The following is a 25,899-nucleotide window of genomic DNA, read 5'->3' on the forward strand; positions in this document are numbered from 1 at the left end:
TAAAAATTATTACATGCAAATTTAACATGTTAAATTTATCCTTAATTCTACCAGGAAAAAAAAAAAAGGAATAAGAAATTAAAACAAACATTTCCTTATTCCTTTCAGTTAAAAATGTCCAGGTATCAAAAGCCAGCAGTCAAGGCCACAGATCTTGGTGTTTCCCCATCCTGACAAAGGTTTCTTAGTTGTTGGCGAAAACCAGCAAAGGTTTCATAGACCCTCTTTCAAGCCATATTGGTGAGAAAAATGTGCACTGTCTCTATGTTGAAACAGTCCAGGCATATAACATTTTATTCCAGTGGACTACTGAGTAATAAGCACAGAAGAGGGACTCTTTAGTGAAATAAGAGTCTCAATTATGCAAGCTGAATTGAGAAATACAGTTATCTATTTTAATATTGTTTATACTAATCTTTCAGAGCCCTGGGCTTTTGTCAGGCTGATTAATCTTAGCCACCTAGTGAAAAGTTTTAATTTTAAAGTGTAAAATAATGCTTTGAAGCATTATACATTTTTGTATTCCACCAGCCATGGAAGCCTCATGCCAAATTAAAATACAGGAAACATGCCTTAAAACCATGGCAAAAAAGAAAGAAAGGAAGGAATGGAAGAAAAGAGGAAAAGAAAAGAGAAAAGAAAAGAGAAACAAAGAAAAGAGAAGAAAAAAGGGAGAGTGGCAGGGAAGGAAAAAACTAAGTCCAAAATTCAGCATGGTAATGATAAGTGTCTTAGCCTACACCATCTCTTCTTGATTTTGAAATACGTAAGTCTAGTTATTGGTCATAATCAGAACTACTGAAACTTGTAGCTTTGTGAGGCTTTAAAAGCCTAGAAACAAAGCATCAACTACCTTGCCTTAGTTTCTCCATTAGCCAGACACCACTCTTGTGCTTCCTGAGTGCTTAACTCTGTCTTCACTCACTACGTGATCCTGACATTGTCTGCTAATGTATCTTTTTTCTTTCATATTACTTAAAGCACTTGCAGGATATTCATCTTTGTTTCCCTGGTACCTAGTGTAAGTGAGAGCTTGGTGAATGTATGCCGAATCAAGCTAAACTGGCCCCAGTTAAATGTGTCTTCGTTCAGGATGACACTTCCCACTCCCAGTGTCCTCATTGTGCTGTGACTCATACCAAAGCAGGGGCTCCTGTGGTGGTAAGTTGAATTAGTAGTAAGCAAGCAGGCCTTTGTGTGGCCCTCCTGTCTGGGAACATAGGCAGCTGCCTAAGAATGCCTGCTTCACAATAGTCAGATAGAAACGTAACAGAAAACAACATTTAAAAGGACAGAAGGGGCACCTGGGTGGCTCAGTAGGTTAAGCGTCCAGCTTTGGCTCAGGTCATGATCTCTCGGTTTGTGAGTTCGAGCCCCGCATCAGGCTCTGTGCTGACAGCTCAGAGCCTGGAACCTGCTTTAGATACTGTCTCCCTCTCTCTCTGCCCTTCCCCCACTCATGTTCTATCTTTCTCTGTCTCTCAAAAATGAATAAATGTTAAAAAATAAATAAATAAAAGTTCCAGATGGCCAACAAACACATGAAAAGATGCTCAACATCACTCCTCATCAGGGAAAAACAAATCAAAACCACACTGAGATACCACCTCGCACTGGTCAGAGTGACTAAAGTGAACAAATCAGGAGACTATAGATGCTGGCGAGGATGTGGAGAAACGGGAACCCTCTTGCACTGTTGGTGGAAATGCAAAGGGGTGCAGCTGCTCTGGAAAACAGTATGGAAGTTCCTCAAAAAATTAAAAATGGAACTACCCTATGACCCAGCAATAGCACTGCTAGGATTCTACCCAAAGGATCCAGGAATGCTGATGCATAGGGGCACATGTACCCCAATGTTTATAGCAGCACTTTCAACAATAGCCAAATTATGGAAAGAGCCTAAATATCCATCACCTGACGAGTGGATAAAGGAGATGTGGTTTTATATATAAGGGAATACTACTTGGCAATGAAAAGAATGAATTCTGGCTATTTCCAACAACGTGGATGGAACTGGAAGGTATTATGCTAAGTGAAATAAGCCAGGCAGAGAAAGGCAGATATCATATGTGTTCACTCATATGTGGATCTTGAGAAACTTAACAGAAAGTGGTCTAGTTTCATTCTTCTGCATGTTGCTGTCCAGTTCTCCCAGCACCATTTGTTAAAGAGACTGTCTTGTTTCCATTGGATATTCTTTCCTGCTTTGTCAAAGATGAGTTGGCCATACTTTTGTGGGTCTAGTTCTGGGGTTTCTATTCTATTCCATTGGTCTATGTGTCTGTTTTTGTGCCAATACCATGCTGTCTTGATGATTACAGCTTTGTAGTAGAGGCTAAAGTCTGGGATGGTGATGCCTCCTGCTTTGGTCTTCTTCTTCAAAATTACTTTGGCTATTCGGGGGCTTTTGTGGTTCCATACGAATTTTAGGATTGATTGTTCTAGCTTGAAGAAGAATGCTGGTGCAATTTTGATTGGGATTGCACTGAATGTGTAGATAGCTTTGGGTAGTATTGACATTTTAACAATATTTATTCTTCCAATCCATGAGCACAGAATGTTTTTCCATTTCTTTATATCTTCTTCAATTTCCTTCATAAGCTTTCTATAGTTTTCAGCATACAGATCTTGTACATCTTTGGTTAGGTTTATTCCTAGGTATTTTATGCTTCTTGGTGCAATTGTGAATGGGATCAGTTTCTTTATTTGTCTTTCTGTTGCTTCATTATTAGTGTATAAGAATGCAACTGATTTCTGTACCTTGATTTTGTATACTGCAACTTTGCTGAATTCATGTATCAGTTCTAGCAGACTTTTGAAACTAGACCACTTTCTTACACCATTCACAAAAACAAACTCAAAATGGATAAAGGACCTGAATGTGAGACAGGAAACCATCAAAACCCTAGAGGAGAAAGCAGGAAAAAGCCTCTCTGACCTCAGCCGCAGCAATTTCTTACTTCACACATCCCCATGGGCAAGGGAATTAAAAGCAAAAATGAACTATTGGGACCTCATGAAGATAAAAAGCTTCTGCACAGCAAAGGAAACAATCAACAAAACTAAAAGGCAACTGATGGAATGGGAAAAGATATTTGCAAATGACATATCAGACAAAGGGCTACTATCCAAAATCTATAAAGAGCTCACCAAACTCCACACCCGAAAAACAAATAATCCAGTGAAAAAATGGGCAGCAAACATGAATAGACACTTCTCTAAAGAAGACATCCAGGGGCACCTGGGTGGCTCAGTCGGTTAAGCAGCCGACTTCAGCTCAGGTCATGATCTCATGGTCCGTGAGTTCGAGCCCCGCGTCGGGGCTGTCTGTGCTGACAGCTCAGAGCCTGGAGCCAGTTTCAGATTCTGTGTCTCCCTCTCTCTGAACCTCCCCCGTTCATGCTCTGTCTCTGTCTTCAAAAATAAATAAACGTTTAAAAAAAAAAATTAAAAAAAAAAAAAAAAAAGACATCCAGATGGCCAACAGGCACACGAAAAGATGCTCAACGTCGCTCCTCATCAGGGAAATACAAATCAAAACCACACTGAGATACCACCTCATGCCAGTCAGAGTGGCTAAAATGAACAAATCAGGAGACTATAGATGCTGGCGAGGATGTGGAGAAACGGGAACCCTCTTGCACTGTTGGTGGGAATGCAAACTGGTGCAGCCACTCTGGAAAACAGTGTGGAGTTTCCTCAAAAAATTAAAAATACACCTACCCTATGACCCAGCAATAGCATTGCTAGGAATTTACCCAAGGGATACAGGAGTGCTGATGCGTAGGGGCACTTGTACCCCAATGTTTATAGCAGCACTCTCAACAATAGCCAAATTATGGAAAGAGCCTAAATGTCCATCAACTGATGAATGGATAAAGAAATTGTGGTTTCTATACACAATGGAGTACTACGTGGCAATGAGAAAGAATGAAATATGGCCCTTTGTAACAACGTGGATGGAACTGGAGAGTGTGATGCTAAGTGAAATAAGCCATACAGAGAAAGACAGATACCATATGGTTTCACTCTTACGTGGATCCTGAGAAACTTAACAGAAACCCATGGGAGAGGGGAAGGAAAAAAAAAAAGAGGTTAGAGTGGGAGAGAGCCAAAGCATAAGAGACTCTTAAAAACTGAGACCAAACTGAGGGTTGATGGAGGGTGGGAGGGAGGGGAGGGTGGGTGATGGGTATTGAGGAGGGCACCTGTTGGGATGAGCACTGGGTGTTGTATGGAAACCAATTTGACAATAAATTTCATATTTAAAAAAAAAAACTTAACAGAAGACTATGGGGGAGGGGAAGGGGGAAAAAAAAGTTACAGAGAGGGAGGGAGGCAAACCATAAGAGACTCTTAAATACTGAGAATAAACTGAGGGTTGATGGGAGGTGGGAGAAAGGGGAAAGTGGGTGATGGGCATGGAGGAGGGCACCTGTTGGGATGAGCACTGGGTGTTGTATGGAAACCAATTTGACAATAAGTTATGTTTAAATAAATGAACAGGAAAAAGGAGAACAAAACTTCATATATAACATATTTAAGTAAGTTATGCCTCTGTCTTAGCTTTTGCAATAGAATCTGTATTCTGTTATCTTCTCTTTGCTTTAGCATATCAGTTTTTCTAAATGATATTCAAAAGAATATACTATCTTAATTTTCAGGATTCTTTTTTTTTAATATTTATTTATTTTAGAGATGGAGAGAGAGACAGAGCACAAGTGGGGGAGGAGCAGAGAGAGAGGGAGACACAGAATCTGAAACAGGCTCCAGGCTCTGAGCTGTCAGCACAGAGCCTGACACGGGGCTTGAACTCAGGAACAGGGAAATCAGGACCTGAGCTGAAGTCAGACGGTCAACCCACTGGGCCACCCAGGCGCCCTGGGATTCTTTTTTTTGTAAGTTTTATTTATTTTGAGAGAGACAGAGACAGCACAAGTGGGGGTGGGGCAGAGAGAGAGGGTGAGAGAGAGAATCCCAAACAGGCTCCGCACTGTGAGCACAGAGCCCAACGTGGGGTTAGAACCCACAGGGTCATGGGAACATGACTTGAGCCAAAACCAAGAGTCAGATGCTGAACTGACTGAGCCACCCAGCCACTCCTGTTTTCAGGATTCTTTTAACACGGTTATAATTCCTACTTTGTGTACACAATATAGAATGTCCCACTGAAAAAAATTTTTATTTACATATTTTTTAAGTTTATTTATTTTGAAAGAGAGAGAGAGAGAGGGAGAGACAAAGAGAATCCGAAGCATTCTCCATGCTGTCAACAGAGTCCAATGAGGGGCCTGATCTCATAAACCATAAGATCATAACCTGAGCCGAAATCAAAAGTAGGATGCTCAAGGAACTAAGCCACCCAGGTGCCTCTATATATTTTAGAAACTGAAAATGTGAAGGTCTTGTGAAGAAAAGGACAAAGTCATGGGATAGAAGGTGGGGAGGATTTGGGAGATATTAAGAAAATTTTCACTTATTTATAATGAAATTTTGAAGAATGATAATAAATTAAGATTTTGTAATATAGTGGTATGTGGTATATTGGGGAAAGTACCAAATTAAGAATTTGAGAAATTTACTTCTATCCATTTTTACCAATAAATAGCTGAATGATCTCAGGAACTTCTCTTCAGTTTTCTTGTCTGTAAAATGAATATACAAGCATATGTGTACGTGTGTGTGTGCACGTGTGCACGGGTGCTTTCACGCTTCTATATAAAAGCTCTTTGTTACAGGAAGAGGTTAGGGGGAAACTAAATCTTGTCACCACAGAGATTAAATGAATTAAGTGCCTCTGCTGTCAGATTATATAAATTTGAAAGTTACTTCAGAGCACTTTAGGCCTTGCCCTAACCCTGAAGAGGAGAAACTTCACCCAAAGAAGCCTGAGACCTTGTTGGATTCAAGTGGATTCAATTCTTGTTCAGCAAGGATGGTGCAAGGCCAGCAGAACAGTGTAGTAAGTACTTGGGCAGTAATTCTGACCTTGCCTGGAGATTGTAAGGGAGAATATTCTTATGATCAGCTCTGGGACAGGAATGTGCTTCAGAAGCACATTTTAGAAGTGCTTAACTCCTACTAGAGCCCTCCAGAGATTGCCGAGACCTCAGAGTCTGACTGGCAGATGGTGCCTGGTTACATTTGAGTCAGAATTTTGTTAAGTGTCATTTTTGTGCCCAGTCAACTATTTCAGTACAGATGATTAGTCATATTTTAATTAGACCTAATTCAAGGCAGATTTTTCATAGAACATCCTTCTACCTGTTTATGCTTGTCTTACCTTTTTGGGGGAGTCAATAGTTTTTACCTAATCTAGACCATGAGTTTTGAGTTTACTGTGCTGAGTACGCTTCTGGGCTGTCTGAAGTAGCAGCCCTGGTGCTCCCAGATACAGCAAGTCCAGGCACTCCTAGTTGGGGAGCCCCTCCTGATGGAGCTTAGCACAGAGTGAGAATTCTGCTCTCGTCAGCTGCTGAGATATGTGAAGAGCGTCTGTTCTCAGGTCAGGGCCAGTGTGACCAGGTAAACCCAGGAACCAAGTACGTGGTACACTGCTGTGCAGCAGTGTGCCTGGCTTCTGCCTTGGCCCACTTCCCTGATGGGAAAGCCCTCTGCTCCCAATCTCAGCCTGCTCATTTGGGTCCTTCACAACTTAACCCAACTCTTGACAGGCCCTTTTCACTGCAGTTTTTTTCTGCCCCTGCTACATATATAGCTCCTGCCTAGATGCTCCCCAACCTTACAACATCCAGTATTGTACTTTCTAGAAACTCCTATTGCCATGCCCCACACCTCAGGACATACTTTCTGGTACTGTTAAAACCAGCCTTGATAAATCCAGGTTAATCACATCCACATGAACTCTGTGATTTGAACTGCTAGCCATCCCTGAGGGAGCCAGCCCACAGCCCACTTAAGTCCCCCTGGTCATTCTGGGTTTCTTGCCATTGCAGGCACCTGCTGTGGGGACCCCAGTGTTTGCCAACACCAACTAGAGAGGGTTCCAACTCCAGTCATGCCAGCATGCTCAGAAGTTCTCCATGGATATGAAAGGAGATTATTATAGAAAAAGGAGACTTACTGTTCTCTGCCTCCACAGAGAATAAATGCAGAGGAAACTATGAGTAATGTATGCACAACAAGTGCTTTTTAGTACCAGGACATAAAATTTTTTATTGGCAAGCAAAGTGAGATACAGATTGTTATATTAACTGGTGCCCTCAGTTAAAATACAGCTATTTGCCTGCTGCAACAAAATGTAAAAAATTACAGAATTATTGCAGCAAAGGCTTGCACCAACAGTCTAAAATGCAGACACTAAAGCTGAGCACTGTTCTTTCAAAGATATACTTAGTTGGGAAAATATAAAGTTCAGGGGTGGACAGCCCAGGTCTTCATGGAGAGAGAGTGCACCCAATGGTAGATCTCTAAGGCTCTAGAGACAGAAGTCTCTCATTGGCTGTCACCCAAACTGAGTCCATTACACCTGCTGACTCTGTCTGCAGTCCATTTCCTCCGAAGGACCATGAACTGACCAGCCATCCAGATGTGCCATGCATATTATGCCACCTGTTTTGAAGAAACATCTGGCGTTTTTATTACCTTGCTATTGCTGGGGGAATTTTCCATTCTCCTCCAAGGCCCTCCATTCTTTTGAGTGATGTTGTTTGTGTTGCTGCATAAGGGTTCAAATGTTCTGTCCAGCTTTCTTCCTTTTTGTGCAGTGTTGACTCATTTTCCCCAGACACTTGTTCATATGCTGCTTGCTGTCGTCTCTTGATCTCTCTTGCCAAACGACAGTAAGGCATTTTTGAAGTGCCGGAAGTCTTTGGCTGGGGTTTTATCCAGCTGTCCTTGTTTGGTATGTTGGCAAAAGAGTCCCACTCTCCATTTGTGTAGAATTTGCCCATTATTTCTATTCCTGCCTCTCAAGTGGAGCCAGGTTAGCCAAATGATAGAAAATTAAATCCAGATGATTCGCGATAAGGAATATGTTTTATGAAAAAGACCATGGTCATAGAGAATGCTCAGAATGAGATTATGCAAATGTTTCTATTATCACACGTTCAAGTAGTACAGATGCTCTTGATTCTAATGCAAGGCAAAGCAATTCTGGTTAGCTTTTTATTTATTTAATTTATCTCTTTTAAATGAGCAAAGCTCACTTAAGCATAAAAGAAATTAGGTCTTCAAAAGAGCCTGCCTCGTAATCACCTATGTGTTTCATAGCCCAACAGAGATGATGAATAAATTTGCTTTGGTCTCATAGTTGATAATATACCCATGCACTGTTGTACAGAAATGGCTGTCATGCTCTTTCATTTCAGGAAACCTGTGATCTGGGTAAGATAAAACCTGAAGCCAGAAGATATTTGGAAAAGTCAGTTAAAATGGGAAAAAGGAATGGGCTCCATCTTCCAGAACAAGTACAAAATGTGAGTTTGTTTCTTTTTTTTTTTTTTTTTAATTTTTAAAAATGTTTTATTTTAAGTAGACTCCATATCCATCGTGGGGCTTGGACTCTTGACCCTGAGATCAAAAGAGGCATGCTCTACCAACTGAGCCACCCAGGCACCCTGTTTATTTTTCTTATTGGAAAGAAAAAGAATAAATAAACAAAATACAACAACAGCAGCAACAACAAAAAAAACAAGTAACACATTTGTAATATGGAAAATAACACATAATATTAAATCTGTTTACAGTGTATTTGGTAGTCAGTGTTTTTAAATTCTGCAACCCCTAAAAAAAAAGAAAAGAAAGAAAAAAAAGTCTATAACTCCTGTAAACCTCATAGTGACTGACAAACAACTCATGATTTTTTTTAATCCTGTATATTTTACCTTTGTTTCACGTGTGCTGGGTTTATTTTCCCTACTGTATTTTACATTTTCTTAAAGCTGGTTCCAGATCTTAATAGTTGATTTGCATCCTCACTCCCTTGGTCATACAGAGATAGCACACTCTGGTAATAAAATTTTTATGATGGAGAGTTTTATTCTTTTTCTGTCAAGATTTTATTTAAATTCAAGTTAGTTACATGTAGTGTAGTATTAGTTTCAGGAATAGAATTCACTGATTCATCACTTCCAGATAGCACCCAGTGCTCATCACAAGTGCACTCCTTAATGGCCCATCATCCATCTGGCCCCTCCCGCCACCCACTTCCCCTCAGCCACCCTCAGTTTGTGTTCTATAATTAAGTCTCTTATGGTTTGCCTCCCTTTCTGTTTTTATCTTATTTTTCCTTCCCTTCCCCTATGTTCATATGATGAAGAGTTTTAATACAAGCATTTTAGAATGAAATACCCTATGATTAATACATTTAACCCTTGAACAGCCTGAGGGTCAGGGTGGTGACCCCCTGCACAGTCAGAAATACACATATAACTTCTGACTCCCCAGAAATTTAACTACTAAAGTCTCCTATTGACCAGGAACTTTATCCATAATGTAGTCAATTAACTTGTATTTTGTATGTTTTGTGTATTATATACTGTATTCTTAAAGAAGGCCAGAAAAAAGAAGATGTTACTGAGAAAATTGTAAGCAAAAGAAAAAACACTGACAGGACTGAAATTTATTTACTGAAAAAAAATCTGTATATATGTGGACCCAGATAGTTCAAATCCCTGTTGTTCAAGGGCCAACTGCATATACCTTTTAAAGCCAGAGAGATTAGCTACTGAAAAGTGCTTCTCAAATTGTCTCTTGTCTAATGCTGATCACACCTTCCAGTTTAGTAAACTCAGCTGTAGAATTAACTCATTCTTCTTGGACAGGAAAAACAAACCCATGATTTGTTTCCAGGTCATTCTTCTATTCTCCTGTTCCAGTAGAACAGGAAATAACCAAGTGATGTTCAGCATAGTAGATACAACTGAAGGTACCACTGACATACGGGTACCTTTCTGTCACCCAGATGCCCTTTGAACACCTTGTGTCTTTACCTCGTTATAGGAGCAATGTGACTGATCTCACTTATCTGACCTTTTGTCTTCCTGGTCACTCATCAAATCTATTTGGGGCATGAACACTGTATTAGTTAAAATGTGTTTACTTACAGCTCACAAAACCCTGTTGACACAGTTTAAACAACAGGAGATTTATTTGCTTGTATAACTGGGGAGTTCCACCATCCAGAAGGACATAGAGAAGTCTCCATCAAACCTCCCCTCATGTCTTAGTGGTGGCCCAGATTGGATCATATGCCAAATCCCAAATCCCCTTTTAGTGAGGATAATGCCAGGCCTGGCTTACCTGAACCAGTCCCATCCCAATTGATATCCTAACTGGCACAGAGTCACACCCCTGGAACTTCAGATAGGATCAGGTCCCACCCAATCTACATGGCTACTGTAGAATGAGGGAGAGGGGAAGGGAGTTTGGGGTGACAACCAGAGTGTCCAAAAACAATATTGTGCAGTATGTGTTAAGTCAGCCGACTCAAATTTAGCGTGCAACAGAATTACCTGGAAAGCTTTTAAAGCTCTGAGTACAGGGCTTCATGTCTGAGAGTTTGTGTTTTCATTGGTTTGGTTGAATCTCAAGAATATGCATTTCTGGGGCACCTGGATGGCTCACTTGATTGAGCATCCAACTTTTGATTTCAGCTTAGGTCATGATCTCATAGATGTGCGATCAAGCCCTGCTTCAGGCTCTACACTGGGCATGGAGCCCATTTAAGATTCTCTCTTCATCTTCCTCTGCCCCTCTCTCTCTCTCTTCTGTCTCTCAAGAAAAAAAAAAAAAAAAAGAATATGCATTTCTAATAAATTCCCAGGTGATATTGAGGCTTCTGGTCAGGCCCATGCTTTGCGAACCATTATGGTTTATGTAAATTTCATTATCTAGCATTTTTAGAAGATGGGACAGGTTAATAAAAATGACTCATGTTTTTTTCTTGTGGTTTCCCTTTTTTTTCTTCCTTTGATTTCCCACTTAATAGTTTTTATACGTATGTTAGGTCCCATAAATCACCTCAGTTTACAAAGCTCTGTAACACTAAGATATAGCCTTTTTTCCAAAGCAACTATAGAATTAATTTGCACTTCTTATCTCTTGGTTTACTTCACCAAATACTGATTTCTACATTAAAACTTTGAATTGGAAAAGATTAGAAATATGTTAATTATTAATAGGCTACTAGATTGATCCATTCACCCAGCAACTATTTATTTTGTGTATATACCATGTGCCCGAGTACACTTTGACTATCCCTCCTAAATTTATTTAGCTCTTACAAGTTTACAGCTAATTTCTACTGCATCACCGGAATTGCCTTTTTGTACATATTGCATACAGTTACTCATGGACATAGCAGAGAAGACTGCAAGGGAACTGTTGTATCAAGCATATCTTTATTTTTTTTTAACATTTATTTATTTATTTTGAGAGAGAGAGAGAACACAAGCAGGGGAGGGACAGAGGGAGAGGGAGAGAGGGAGAGGGAGAGAGAGGATCCTAAGCAGACTTTGCACTGTCAGCACGGAGTCTGATGTAGGGCTCGAACTCACAAACCTTGAGATTAAAACCTGAGCTGAAATCAAGAGTCAGACGCTCAACCAACTGACCACCCAAGCACTCCTCAAGTATGCCTTTAAAAAAAGTACTTTCTGATAGTTGGGTATAGAAGCCAGTCTTCATATAAAAGTGAAACTTACTTGACCAATGACAATAAAAATCAAAGTTTCATTTTATTGTTCATATTCTGTATTTGTATCCTCTGTTCAGGAAATCAAAGCAATGAAGAAAAGAATGAGTGAGCTATGTATTGACTTCAACAAAAATCTCAATGAGGATGATACCTTCCTTGTATTTTCTAAGGCCGAACTTGGTAAAATCCTGTGTTGTTTTTTTTTTTTTTTCTGGATTAAATAATATAATTTAGGCAAATAATGTTACCTCATAATTTGTCAAATCAGAGTTGAAAGAATTTTTTAAAAAATGAACCAGTGCCTTCTACAGAGCCCATCATGCCTTCTACAGAAAAGACAACCAAACCATGCATAGATTTTATGCTAATAAGAGTGTATACTGTTTTTAGAGAGAGTCCAAAGGAGATTTCATAATATTTCTTGGTAAATTACACTGATATTTAACAGCCTTCAGTGCCTTGACATTTTTTTGCCTTATAATGTCCCCTACATTGTCACTTAACCTAGTGTCTTCTTAATCTGTTCTGGATCTTTCTTGGCTTAATTTTGCCTGTTCTCCATCAAAACACCATCTGCACCAGTGCACTGAAGCCTATTCATGTTTTGAATTACCACCTCCTAAGCCACCTGTCTTCTAACTACCACCCCCAATCCGGTAACATCCAAATGATATTATAAGGATTGTCATTATTTTACTTGAACTTCAATTACTCTACAGAATTCCTAGAGATTCTTAAAGGCACCATGCCAATGCTAAATCAACCAATAATGAGTGGAAAAAATTGATGTATGAGAAAATGATTTTTTGCAGGTGCTCTTCCTGATGATTTCATTGACAGTTTAGAAAAGACAGATGATGACAAGTATAAAATTACTTTAAAATATCCACACTATTTTCCCATCATGAAGAAATGTTGCATCCCTGAAACCAGAAGGAAGATGGAAATGGCTTTTAATACAAGGTGCAAAGAGGTACTCTAAATGTTTGTCTTTTGTCTTTATGGGAGATTTTAAGAAAGAGGTTTGCTTTGTTTACCAGTGTCAGAGGTAGCTCAGAGACCAGTACACTTATTTGTGTGAGTATTATGCCTCCTAATTCCTGAAAGCTTTTAGCTTTTCCCTTGCTCATTAGCAGCCTCAGTGTGGCCATATCCTATGCTATTCTAATAAAAATAGAATGGGTTAAATAAACTAAAAGTTGTATTCTTTCACTAAGTTGCTAGTCAAGGGCTCGTGGAGCACCTGTCTTCAACAAGTGACTTCCAAGGCCATTCCAGCTGTCACCATTTCCCAGCTTCTTGGGAAGAAGGAAAATAAAGACAGCACTTTTAAGAAGACCTGGAAATGACATACATCCACTCCATTCACATCCCATTGACTCGAGATTCCATCATGTAGCCATATCTAGCTGCAGGAGAACCTGGGAAGTATAGACTTTAGTTGGCAGTCTTTGGCTCAGCTCAGGGAATTCTATTACCAAAAAAGGAAGAAATAGAAATGCATTCTTAGAGTCAACTAGCCAGCTCCACCACAGTCTGCCTCTCTAGCTCTGCAGATAACTCCTTTTTTCCCCCACATATAGAACCTATTCACCATATGTCAGATTCTAACCAGTTACTGCCTTGAGCTCAAACCCCTGGATGTCTGGAGTCCTCCCCATTTGTAGCTTCTCATTATCTAGCAGCCTGTGAAAGAGAGGGCAAGTTGTCTGGTCCATTCATCCCCACCATGCACACCCACTGATAGAATAGGAACAGAATAACCACACTAAAAGCTCCTATTTGGAAAAGGAAAGCATGAGAAACATAGGCCCATATCAGTTTTCAAAAAGCTCTGGTGAAGTTCCTTGGATAGCTCATTAAAGTTATTTGGGTTTTTTTTCCAGTAGGAGTTTGTTTTAGCAATTGTACTCCATGACGCCTGGTTTTACCTGCCAGAAATTCTTTCTTTCCTGTTACCTTCCATGACCATATCCTGGGCAGCTACTAATAAAGATGCTTGCTGATGCTGGTTTGACACCTGAGGATTGCTTTAGGGATCAAATAACCTCAAGCTTTTGTAGGCCAAGCTCATGATGCCTTTGGTAATACAATTCCCTCAAAAACTTAGTAGGTTTATTGTCTGTTTGCTTCTAGTCAGATCCATGTTAAAACGTTTACACCCAAATAATGTTTTGGTCAACATTTCTTAAACCTACCAGATCTTTTTATATTGGCTCCTATATCCTATCCATCCTGCTTTTTTTCAATTTAATGGAGTCTGTTTTGGGGCCTTGTGAAACAGTAGGCTTGAGGAGGAAGGCAACATTCTCAAATGCATCTCTACAATTCAGTAACTCTGAGTGATAGTCTTTTCTCCCAATGTTAGGAGTACAGAGCAGTCAGCTTTTCCAGCCGTCTGAAGGCCCAGATTGTAGGCCATAGACAGAATCTCTGCTGGGAGAAGTCTTTTCCTTCCATCTTTGCAAACTGATCGCTTCTCACTTGAGAACTTGAGTTCATCTCTCTTATGTAGTCTTTCTAAAAGCCACAGATAACAACAAACATGCACCAACATTGTTAGTTTTCCCCCAACAGTTCCCCTAGAGCTAAGACTCTGTAGGTAATTGCCCTGCCTTCCAAGTAATGCTATGAAATAGCTTTAACAAATGTTACCATGGGGTATAAGGATTGTCACCCTCCCAGCTTGCACTGTCTTTGTCCTTACCTTCCATTCCCATACATTTTTCATTTTTCTTATAGCAATACCCTATTCCTAATATCAGCCTCTGTGGGTATAAGGTTACAGGTTAAGCAGCTAACAAAAGCCAGCCAAAAGCATAGTGACTCAAATAAGATAAAAGTTATTTCTCTTGAGAAAGGATTAGTGGTTGGCCGAGGTTGGGGACACTGGAGAATTGCTGTTTAATGGTTACCAAGTTTCCGTTTGGAGTGTTGGAAAAGTTTTGGAAACAGATAGTAGTACTGGTTGCACAATAGCATAAATACAATTTGTGCTACTGAATTGTACACTGAAAAATGTTTAAAATGGGAGTTCCAGCGGGAGTGGGAGCAGCGAGCCCTGAGCAGCCCAGCCCCCACTGGCCAGTTCGCATGACACCCCGAGGAGATGCAGCTACCTCAGCCAGCCCAGTCACCATCACAGCCACCACAAGCAGGGAGAGGGGGACCCAGCCCTCACCTACCCTCTGCTCTGCAGACCCTAGGCCCCCTCACCTCCATGGTCAGCAGAGACAGGTCATCACAACGAAGATTTTCGGAACTGTCAAGTGGTTCAGCATGTAAGAAACAATTGTGGTTTCATCAACAGGAATGAGACCAAGGAAGATGCGTTTCTGCTCCAGACTGCCATAAAGAATAACCTGGTGTGGGCGCACCTGAGTGGCTCAGTGGGTTAAGCATCTGACTCTTGATTTCAGCTCAGGTCATGATTTCATGGTTGTGGGATCGAGCCCCACATTGGGTTCCATGTTGAGCATGGAGCCTGCTTGAGATTCTCTGTCCCTCTCTCTTTGTCCCTCTGCCCCATTCATGTGTGCTTTCTCTCTCTCTCTCTCCCTCTCTCAAAATAAATAAATAAACATTTAAAAAAAAAAAAAGAATAACCCAGGGAGATACCTGCACATTGTAGGAGAGGGAGAGACTGGAGTTTGGTGTTGGAGAAGGAAAGGGTATGGAGGCAGCAAATGTGACAGGCCCTCATGGAGCCCCAGCGCTAGGCAGTAAATGCACAGCTGATGGTAACTGTTACTGATTCTCTGTCGTGGGGCTCCTCCCCACAGTTACCCACAGAAGTACCAGAATAGTGAGGTGGGGGCTGGGAGAGAAGGGCTGGAACGGTGCTCCCAAAGGCCAGACCCTACCACGCCTGCCCTCCTGCAGGCCATGGTTCCTACCTGCCAGGGGCGGCAACCAGTCTTCCAACCCTCCCGTGCAGGGAGAAGTGCTGGAGGGCACTGGCAAGCAGAGTGAAGGAGAGCAAGGCAGACCACGACTCCACAGGGGTCCTCCTCACCAGAGACAGCCTAGAGAGGATGGCAGTGAAGACAGTAAGGAAAATCAAGATGAGACCCAGTGTCAGCAGCCACCTCAGGGTCACTGCCGATACAACTTCAGCGACCCATACAGACAACCAGAAAACCCTAAACCACAAGATGGCATGGAGACCAAAGCAGCCAAATCTACAGGCTGAGAAGTAGTCTGCTGGCTGAGTAAATGCCAGCTTACCTTCTCTACCATCATATGGTTTCATCCTTCCACAAGAAGTGAATATGAAATTCCAACAATAAGAAATGAACAAGGAGTACCTGGGTAGCTCAGTCGGTTATGCATTTGGCTCAGGTCATGATCTCACTTCATGAGTTTGAGTCCCGCATTGGGCTCTGTGCTGACAGCTCCGAGCCTGCAGTCTGCTTCAGATTCTGTCTCTCTCTCCCTGCCCATGCCCTGCTTGTTCTCTGTCTCGCAAATGTAAAAATTAAAACATAAAAAAAAAAAAAAAAGAAATGGACAAAAGATTGGAGCTGAAGACCTGAAGTACTTGCCTTTTGTCCATTGAACAGATAACTAAAACTTCTAATCTGCGTTATCTATGCAACATGGGGTTTTTATTATTTTTACCTAAAGACATCTCTTTTTGGTAATGACCAATATTTTTTTTAAATTTAAGCCTGATTTTTCTCAATATGTCTTTAAAGGTTTTTAAACTGTTTTCCTATCTGGTCAAGTTGAGATTTTTAAGAACCTCATTTTTAATGTGTAATGAAAGTTTACAACTTGATTTTTTCAAAAAGTGATTTTTTCAAAAAGTCAACAGTTGGCAAGCGCCTGTTAATAAAGGTCTTAAATAATTTTTAAATAGTTAAAATGGCATATTTTACGTTATATATGTTTTACCACAATATTTTTTAAGTTTATTTGTTTTTTGAGAGAAAGAGCATGAGTGGGGAGGGGCAGAGAGAGGGGCACAGAGGATTCAAAGCAGGCTCCAAGGCTCCACGCTGACAGCAGTGAGCTTGTCGCAGGGTTCAAACTCCCAAACTACCAGACCATGACCAAGCCAAAATTGGACATTCAACCAACTGAGCCATCCAAGTGCCCCTGTTTTACACAATTTTTAAAGAAAGGTTTATTTGCCTTGCAACTAACTACATAGATGAGTGATCTGCCCTGGAAGGGATAGTTCTGCAGTCCTCGCTATTGTGGCTTTTAAGGTCATCATCATCTGCATTTAACAGCTGGTGAGATAAGCCTCTATAAAGAGATGAGCCAGGAATTTCACTCATCACCTCATTGACAGTCCCTTGTCCCATTGTATATCACGTGGCCACAACTAGTTTTAAGGAAGGGTAGGGAAGGCAGTCAGGGTACCATGTGTCCGGCAAAACCTCAGGAAATTCTATTACTATAAGAAAGAATGGGGGAGGGTGAGTATTTGGAGAAAATTGGCAGTCCAGAGAGGTCTGGGAAAACTGAAAAAGATGGAAGAAAAACTCAAACTAGTCAATTATATTTTTCCCTCCTGCCCCCTTCCTCAAACTAGTTAATTTTAGAACTTGGAGAATTGTATTACGTGTTTCTCTTATCCATGTTTCCATACTTGAAGTTTTTTTTGTTTTGTTTTGTTACTTTAGAGCGTGTATGAACAGGGGAGAGGGGGAGAGAGAGAAAGAGAATCTTAAGCATGGCTCCATGCTCAGCACAGAGCCCAATGCAGGGCTTGATTTCATAACCCTGGGATCATGATCTGAGCCAAAATCAAGAGTCAGATGCTGAACTGACTATATGTAGTATTTGCTCTTGTACCAGGTACTTTTCTGTACACTTGACCTATATTCTTACTTGAATCTTCATTATCACACTGTGCCTTAGCTACTTTTATTATCCACATCTTACAAACGAAAAAATTAAGCTTGGAAAGGTTAAAGGACTTCTCAAAGGCTCAAATGGTGGAGCCTAATTATGAACCCAGGTAGACTAACCCCAGAGTGTGATCTTCTTTAGAAACATGTCTGTAAATAAATTTGCTGATGTAATCATTGGGGGTAATTTTTCTTTAGCCCCAACATTTATTTGCTTTCTCCATGGGATTACTCTTCCTTTTGTTGTTAAATTAAATAAAGCAATATCATTATTTGTATTCTTAATACATACAGAAAGCAAAAAAAAAAAAAATGTTTGTTATAATTTGAGACAAATCCCTGAAGCATTTGTAAGTGTAGAGAGTTCTACGGCCTTAAGTCCATTCACATTGTTCTGCAACAATCACCACCATGTGTCTTCAGACTTGCTCATCTTTCTCATCTAAGACTCTGTACCCATTAAACACTAACTCCGAATCCTCCTGCCCCCTCCCCGTGGCATCCGCTGTTCTACTTTTTGGCTCTATGAATTTGACTCCTCTAGGAACCTCATGTAAGTGGAATCAGAATATTTATCCTTTTGTGACTGCCTTATTTTACTTAGCATAATGTCTTCAAGGTTTATCCATATTTTAGCATGTGTCAAAATTTCTTTTCCTTTTTAAGATGGAATAATATTCCATTATACGTATATACCACATTTTCTTTTTTTTTTTATTTCTTTTTTTTTAATGTTTATTTATCTTTGAGAGAGAGACAGAGCGCAAGCTGGGGATGGGTAGAGAGAGAGGGAGACAAAGAATCCAAAGTGGGCTCCAGGCTCGAGCTATCAGCACAGAGCCCAACGCGGGGCTTGAACTCACGAATGGCAAGGTCATGACCCGAGCTGAAGTCAGATGCTTAACCGACTGAGCCACCCAGATGCCCCTTTCTTCTTCGTCTTTTTTTTTTTATGTTTATTTTTGAGACAGACAGAAACAGAGTGCAAGTGGGGGAGGGGCAGAGAGAGACACACAGAATCTGAAGAGGCTCCAGGCTCCAAGCTGTCAACATAGAGCCTGACGTGGGGCTTGAACTCACAAACTGTGAGATCATGACCTGAGCCAAAGTCAGATACTCAACTGACTAAGCCACCCAGGTGCCCCACATTTTCTTTTTCCATTCATCCACTGATGGATATTTGGGATGCTTTCACCACTTGGCTAATATTCATATAATGCTGCAGTGAACACAGGTGTACAAATATCTGTTTGAGTGCTTGCTTCCGCTCTTTGGGATGTATATCCCCAAGTGAAATTGCTGTATCATATGGTAATTATGTGTTTAATTTTTTGAGGAATTGCAATACTGTTTTCCATAGCAGCTATACTTTTTACATTCACATCAGTAATACACAGAGTTTCCAAATTCTTCACATCCTCATTAATACTATTTTTTTAAATAGCCATACTATATGTGAAGTTAAAGTGACAAATTTACATATATATATATATATATATATTTAACCACCAAAAAAACAGCTTAATATACATATACATTTGTTATAGTCTTGTCAATGAAATTAAATGTGGAATCACTGTGGTCCTTAAGAATACATTTTAATACATTTTAACTCTTTTTTTTTTTAATGTTTATTTATTTTTGAGAGAGAGACAGAGTGCGAGCATCTGAGGGGCAGAGAGAGAGGGAGACACAGAATCCAAAGCAGGCTCTAGGCTCTGAGCTGTCAGCACAGAGCCTGATTCAGGGCTCAAACTCACAAATCATGAGATCATGACCTGAGCCGAAGTCAGACACTTAACCTACATCCTACACCCTAATACATTTTAACTCTTAAGTTTACAGTACCTAAAATTTTATTAAGACCTCATAGGAGTCCCCTGAGGCTTAAAAAGTCAATTATTTCAGAAATAAAATTGGATCATGAATTTTTTTTTAAATATTTATTTTTGAGAGAGAGAGAGCACAAGCAGGGGAGGGGCAGAAAAAGAGAGGGAGATACAGAATCCAAAGCAGGCTCCAGGCTCTGAGCTGTCAGCACAAAGTCCGATGCAGGGCTCAAACCCATGAATTGTGAGATAATGACCTGAGCTGAAGTTGGACCTTTAACTGACTGAGCCATCGAGGTACCCCTGGATCATGAATTTTAAAAATGTCTGTAACACTGAAATGGAGTAATTTATTACAAGGTTGAGATGGTCTAAAAATATTTGACAGTTTACCAACCCCAAAATACATGTAATAACTTCCTTTTAGTTCTTTGGATCCAGTGAATTATTAATCTTTGTTTTTGTTGTTTATTACCAGGAAAACACCTTAATTCTGCAGCAGCTACTCCCACTGCGGGCCAAGGTAGCCAAACTCCTCGGCTACAGCACACATGCTGACTTTGTCCTTGAAATGAACACTGCAAAGAGTACAAGCCATGTAACAGCCTTTCTAGGTTGGGTCTCTTTTAAATCTGTTTTGTATTTCTATTTTTCTTTGTCTTTGAGTGTTGAACTGTATTTGGCTAACTGTGTATGTTCTTATTATGTATTTATCCTTTACTCTTTGTCACATATGTAAGATAAACGTGTGTTTGGTCCTGTAGGGGACATGGCAATTTGAAAGGGAGCTCCAGAGTATAAGGTGAAGCCAACAGCATGAGGAATGCTGTAAGGAGAAAGAAGGAAACTTATGGAGTATACAAAGCGATACAGTTCTGACTAAAACTGTGAGAGAGTGTGTGAATACAGGCGGCAAGAGGGTAACTCAGATGGGAATATGCCAATTTTAAATTAAAATAAATTAGGGAGAAATTAAAATAGGATTAACCACAGTGTATAAATTGTGGCATCCATCTAAAAAGTGGAATTGCTAAAAGTGTCCAATTAGACGTTCTTCATAGGAAGGGATTAGTGATAAACCCATGGCTGTTTAGGCGTTGAGTAGTTTTTACTAATAGTGATCCCAGGTCACATCTGATTTATTTTCCCTGGCTTTTTCAGCAGTCTAATCTCATTGAAGAATAATCATGTATATGAGCTGGTTGCACTATTGTTTTGTTTCCTGAATTATAACACTCTGGAGTCAGAGTTCTCTGAGATAAACTTGAGCTTTGTTGATGGTGTGAGGAAGTTGTGGCCTGGTTTGGCTGGTGCTAAAAAAAATGGGAGGGCAAGGAGCCATGAAATAAATTACCCTGAAAAGAACAGCCGTGCTGTCATAACAGAGCCTGCTATCCATCCCTCCCTCCCTCTTTCCTTCCGCCCTTCCTTGCTCCCAATTATCTGTATCAAGTATTCAAAGCAGGAAGCACCATGCTAAAACAGCAGTATATGTATGAATGTGCTTGCTCCCAGAAGCAGTAAATCACTGACTTTTCTCACTTCCCTCACAGATGATTTAAGCCAGAAATTAAAACCCTTGGGTGAGGCAGAGCGAGAGTTTATTTTGAATTTGAAGAAAAAGGAATGTGAAGAGAGAGGTTTTGAATACGATGGGAAAATCAACGCCTGGGATCTCCATTACTACATGACTCAGACGGAAGAACTCAAGTATTCCATAGATCAAGAGATACTCAAGGAATACTTCCCAATTGAAGTGGTCACTGAAGGCTTACTCAGCATCTACCAGGAGTTGTTGGGGCTTTCATTTGAGCAAGTGGCAGATGCTCACGTGTGGAATACAAGTGTTACACTTTACACTGTGAAAGATAAAGCCACAGGAGAAGTACTGGGACAGTTCTACTTGGACCTCTATCCAAGGTACTGAGGATCACGTTGTTGGAAGGAAGGGACCTTAGGGATTCAGTTCCTACCCAGATTAAGACCCTTGTCTTCCAGAGTTCTCTTGTGTGGTTCTCCGTAATGCGAGTAGAGATACAGGCTGTGAAGCCAGAGAGTCTGGCTCCGACACTTACTAGGCAACTTACTTAATGTTCCTGTGCCTCAGTTTCTTGACCTATATTATAGGTCCGATAAAACAGGAATGTTACTTCTACCTGCTTTGTAGGGTTGGAAGGATAAAATGATTAATCACATGCAAAACATTAATTGGAAGACTACCCAGCATATAGCAATTGCAGCAATTTGCAGCTGTTATCATCGTTATCATCATCATCTAGTTTGTGTACTACACTTACTTAATTTTAAATTGGCCCCCAAAATATTTGTTATTCAGGTAATCTGTCTGCCAGTACTCTTCAGTCTATGGCCACTTCCCTGAGTCTGGCTGAGAGGCAGCATAATACAGTAAGAATACCACAGTCTTTGTAGTCATTCAAATTGGGTTGGGATGCTTAAGTGACTTAATCTCTTTGAGACTCCATCTCTTCCTCTGTAGTATGGGGCTGGTGATCCCTTTATAGGATTGTTCTGTGCATCAGGCTGTATATGCATATCACCCAGGCTAGGTATTCAGCCAATGATAAGAATTCAAAATACTATCTCTGAAACATGTGGTAACTATGGACTCTGTTTCATCAGACATGAAAGGATTTGAATCACATTCTCTCTAGGCTGCTTTCTTTTTTTTTTTTTTTTAACATTTTTTTTAATGTTTATTTATTTTTGAGAGGTGGGGGAGGGGCAGAGAGTGGGAGACAGAACCTGTAGCAGGCTCCAGGCTCTGAGCCCAACGTGAGGCTCAAACCCACAAACCACGAGATCATGACCTGAGCCAAAGTCGGATGTTTAACTGACTGAGCCACCCAGGCGCCCCTCTAAGCTCCTTTCTAAACCAAAGCCAGCCTGTTAACCAATTACCAATTCATCTTACTAAATAGGCCAAAGGAAATTACAGTATCCCCCTACTTGAGCAGCATAAACAAGTTTTTAATCCACAGACTTTAGGTGACTTTGGGTAGCTGCTGGGAGGGAGGCTGAATAACTATGCCGTTCAGACAAGTGGATGGACAGTGATGTCTTATCCCAATGTTTTATGGACTTAATTTCACTTTTGATATGGTCTAAAAATAAGCCCTTGTCAAATGTAGATGGATCTATTTTTAATTGAAGAGTGTCAGCATACAGTTTTAAGCAAGAATTCTTTCAGGAGAGATCCTTCAACCTTGGAGTCTTCTGTAACTGTCCCCAAATTCTACTTCCAGTGTCAAAGTTAGCAGTTCTTGCCACCCCATCCTGCTGTCTCCCTGCCAACATAGCATTGATTTCTTTCATACTCTAATATCTGGCCATTCCTACCAGCACTGGTATGGGGATCAGAAGCTGATCTCTTGTGAAAGTAGTGACCTACTTAATATTCACTTCCTGTCACCTTTCTGTCACTCCATAAAAGTAAGATAGGGTAATTTGTGTTGTGACTCAAAAAAGGATTTTTGGAATAGGTCTAAGAAAGACCAGTTACTTTTTTTTAATCACATTTCAATTTTTTTCATTGAATACTGAGATTTTCAAAAGAAAAACAAAAGTATTCTGATGGTTCCGATAGAAGATGCCTGATAAGAAAAGGACATTTTTTTTTTAAATCCACATCATTTTATAAACAATATGTGAAAAGGCAAAACCTCAGAATAAAGAATCCCTTAAAATTAAATGTGTCAAGTTTATTTTTTAAAAGGAAAGATTAAAAACCCCTCAATGGCACTGATTTTTAAATTGATAGAAAATCTTTGATTTTAAGCTATTCTTACACTTTAAAAATTCTCCAAATACCTCAACCCTTGTCTCTCTAACATAGTAGCACTGACATTACTCTCAAATTAGGAATACTTTGGAGGGGGTGTGGGGAGGATACGTTTTTAGCCTTTCATAATGTACCAAGAGGTATAAAATATAACAGGATATACATGTTCCAGATTACTTTAGTTATTTTTCCTCCGTTAAAAATAAGATTTATGGATCTCTTTATGCATTTCCAACTAACCACACAAAATTCTTCCAGAAACACTGATTAGCCCATTGAACAACCAGAAGGTTGGCTGGCTGAAAATTTTATGACATTCGTTGTACAGTTTCTGGTATACATGTTCATGGGTTCTCTCCCCTCCTCTCTCCGCCTTCCCTTCTCATGTCCCTGCTGAGGGATGATTCAGCCTGTTCAGTGGTCCCGCCCCACCCTCAGTGATATGTCTGGGTCCACACTATCTCCCTGTCCCTCCTTCAGAAGTAGAGGTTTGTCTCTCTTCTCTTTCCCAGTGGCAGTGGGTTTTCACCAGTGCTGATAGGACAACAGGGTTTGTTGCCTTTCCTTCCAGAAGGCAGTGCTTCATTCCTTTATCAAGGTAGAGAGGCTCCCTATCCCCAGGCCTACATCAAGACTGATGCTGTCTCAGGGCTGTCATCCTGCTACCGTCCTTTTGTGTGTGTCCAGGGAGAAGACCCTGCAAATGGCTATATTATTTATATATATATTGCTTATATATCTATCTATCTATCTATCTATCTCCCAGTGTCTCCCTGTTTTGCTGGCCCACGATGGCCTTTAACAGTTTTGTTTTTTTTTATAAATTTGTGTTTGTTTGTTTATTTTGAGAGAGAGCGAGCAAGCAGGGGAGGGGCAGAAAGAGAGGGAGAGAGAAAGAATCCTAAGCAGGCTCTGAGGTGTCAGCACGGCGCCCAGTGTGGGGCTCGAACAAACAAACCGAGAGATGTAACCTGAGCCAAAACCAAGAGTCAGCCACTTAACCGACTGAGCCACCCAGGTGCCCCTAACAATTTGTTGAAAGACTTTTCTCACTGGTGTTTGCAGTATTTGCCCCAAGTGAAAAAATGCTTGCTTCCTCACTTCCTCTCTCCTTAAAGTCATCTTTCTTAGATTGTGAGTTAGTTGATTGCCTTCCGATTTCTGATAAATTCAAGGAAAGTTGTGATTTGAAGATTGTGCAGCATATTGTTATACAGATATAGGAACAACACACTTTTCAGCTTTATACCTCATAATAGAAAGCTGGAAAAGGCTAGTTTTTTTTTTATTTTATTTTTTTAATTGAATGGCATCAGTGGGGGCGGGGGGGGAAGACGAGTAGTCACCAAGTAAAGATAAAACAAAAAAAGTATGTATAAATCAAAACAAATCAAATTAAAAGTTCTACCCCAAACCTGAAAGTACCATTAGTTTTCTGAGGAAAAAAAAAAAAGAAGAAGAAGGAAGCCTATTTCTAGAATAAAGTCCAGTTGCACATAGCTTTTGGAGAGACCATCACTGATACCCCATTGTCCAAGAATAGACCACTTTATAGTATAATTTATGCTTTTTCCTAAGCTAAATAAAAGTATTCTGTTTCAAAAAGTCCTGACTAGTTTATAAAAGGAGCTCATTTAATTGTGAATACTTATTCTTCCTTCCTTGAATAAAAGGAAAAACCTTATTGTCTGGTATTTGGTTTTTATCAATTCTAACTTTAAGAAAAAACTACCTAGTGTATCAGACTATATCTTTTACCTCAAGCTTGCTTCAACACAGTTTAGTGTTTAGTGACACCATCTTTGAAGAAGAAAAGCAAGATCCCATTAAAATAAACACTGAGCTCTACAGTAGGTGTGGTGTATATTCTTAATTCTTACATTAAGATTTTTCAACAGAAGAAACCTTGGCGATATAACTCATGTGAAGTGATAGTGGGGTTTTTATTTGCTTAGTTTTAGTTTGTCCATTTTAATAAAATGCTGACCTACTTTCTAAAGGGTGGATTACATGTTCCAAAGTGTCCTCTGGTATCAAATAAGACTTAATGACTGAGAGAGGTCACAGCAATGTTGTTGCTAGAGAAGAGCGTTCCTATCTCACCAACAATGCTTCTGGTTCCCAGGGAAGGAAAGTACAACCACGCAGCCTGCTTTGGTCTCCAGCCCGGCTGCCTCCTCCCTGATGGGAGCCGCATGATGTCAGTGGCTGCCCTTGTGGTGAACTTCTCGCAGCCAATAGCTGGTCGTCCCTCTCTCCTGAGGCATGATGAGGTGCGGACTTACTTCCATGAATTTGGTCATGTCATGCATCAGATTTGTGCACAGGTGAGTGAGTGTTTTATAGTAAACCTATCAGTTGCTTTTCTGGCTTTTTATTTTTTCTACTGCTGTTAGTTTCCTCCCCTTACATGTTTTTTCAAAAGCTGAATATGCTCAAGAATTTCATAGGCCTTCTGTAAAAACATGAAATTTTTCTTATTGTGTCCTCTTTAACACCAGATTTTTACTAGGAATTTAATTCACTGATCAAAGAGCTCACTGAAGACCACCCTGCAGAAGAAAAAGAAGGAAGACTTATCATTAAGGGTTACAAATACTCTGTTTTTTTCCTTTCATTCTTTTCTTCTGCATAGGAATTTAGTGTAAGCTTCACAGATAAACTATGCTGTAATCTGTCTCTTCCACTTACTAATGCTTTGTTTAGTTCAGTGGTTTAGTGGTTTTCAATGGTCTCAGACTCAACTCTTTT

At 40.2% G+C, this 25,899-nt stretch overlaps 1 protein-coding gene across 1 annotated transcript in view; it reads left to right on the plus strand.

The window, feature by feature from the left end:
• NLN (neurolysin) overlaps positions 1 to 25,899 on the plus strand; it is a 99,035-nt gene that overhangs the window by 50,687 nt on the left and 22,449 nt on the right. Inside the window, exons 4-9 of the mRNA XM_015065330.3 lie at positions 8,331 to 8,438; positions 11,737 to 11,839; positions 12,472 to 12,632; positions 19,828 to 19,963; positions 20,903 to 21,269; positions 25,274 to 25,475. Of these exons, the coding sequence (XP_014920816.1) occupies positions 8,331 to 8,438; positions 11,737 to 11,839; positions 12,472 to 12,632; positions 19,828 to 19,963; positions 20,903 to 21,269; positions 25,274 to 25,475 (1,077 nt within the window). The remainder of the gene's footprint in view (positions 1 to 8,330; positions 8,439 to 11,736; positions 11,840 to 12,471; positions 12,633 to 19,827; positions 19,964 to 20,902; positions 21,270 to 25,273; positions 25,476 to 25,899) is intronic.

Source organism: Acinonyx jubatus, chromosome A1 (genome assembly GCF_027475565.1).
Source record: "Acinonyx jubatus isolate Ajub_Pintada_27869175 chromosome A1, VMU_Ajub_asm_v1.0, whole genome shotgun sequence".
Classification (NCBI taxonomy): domain Eukaryota; kingdom Metazoa; phylum Chordata; class Mammalia; order Carnivora; family Felidae; genus Acinonyx; species Acinonyx jubatus.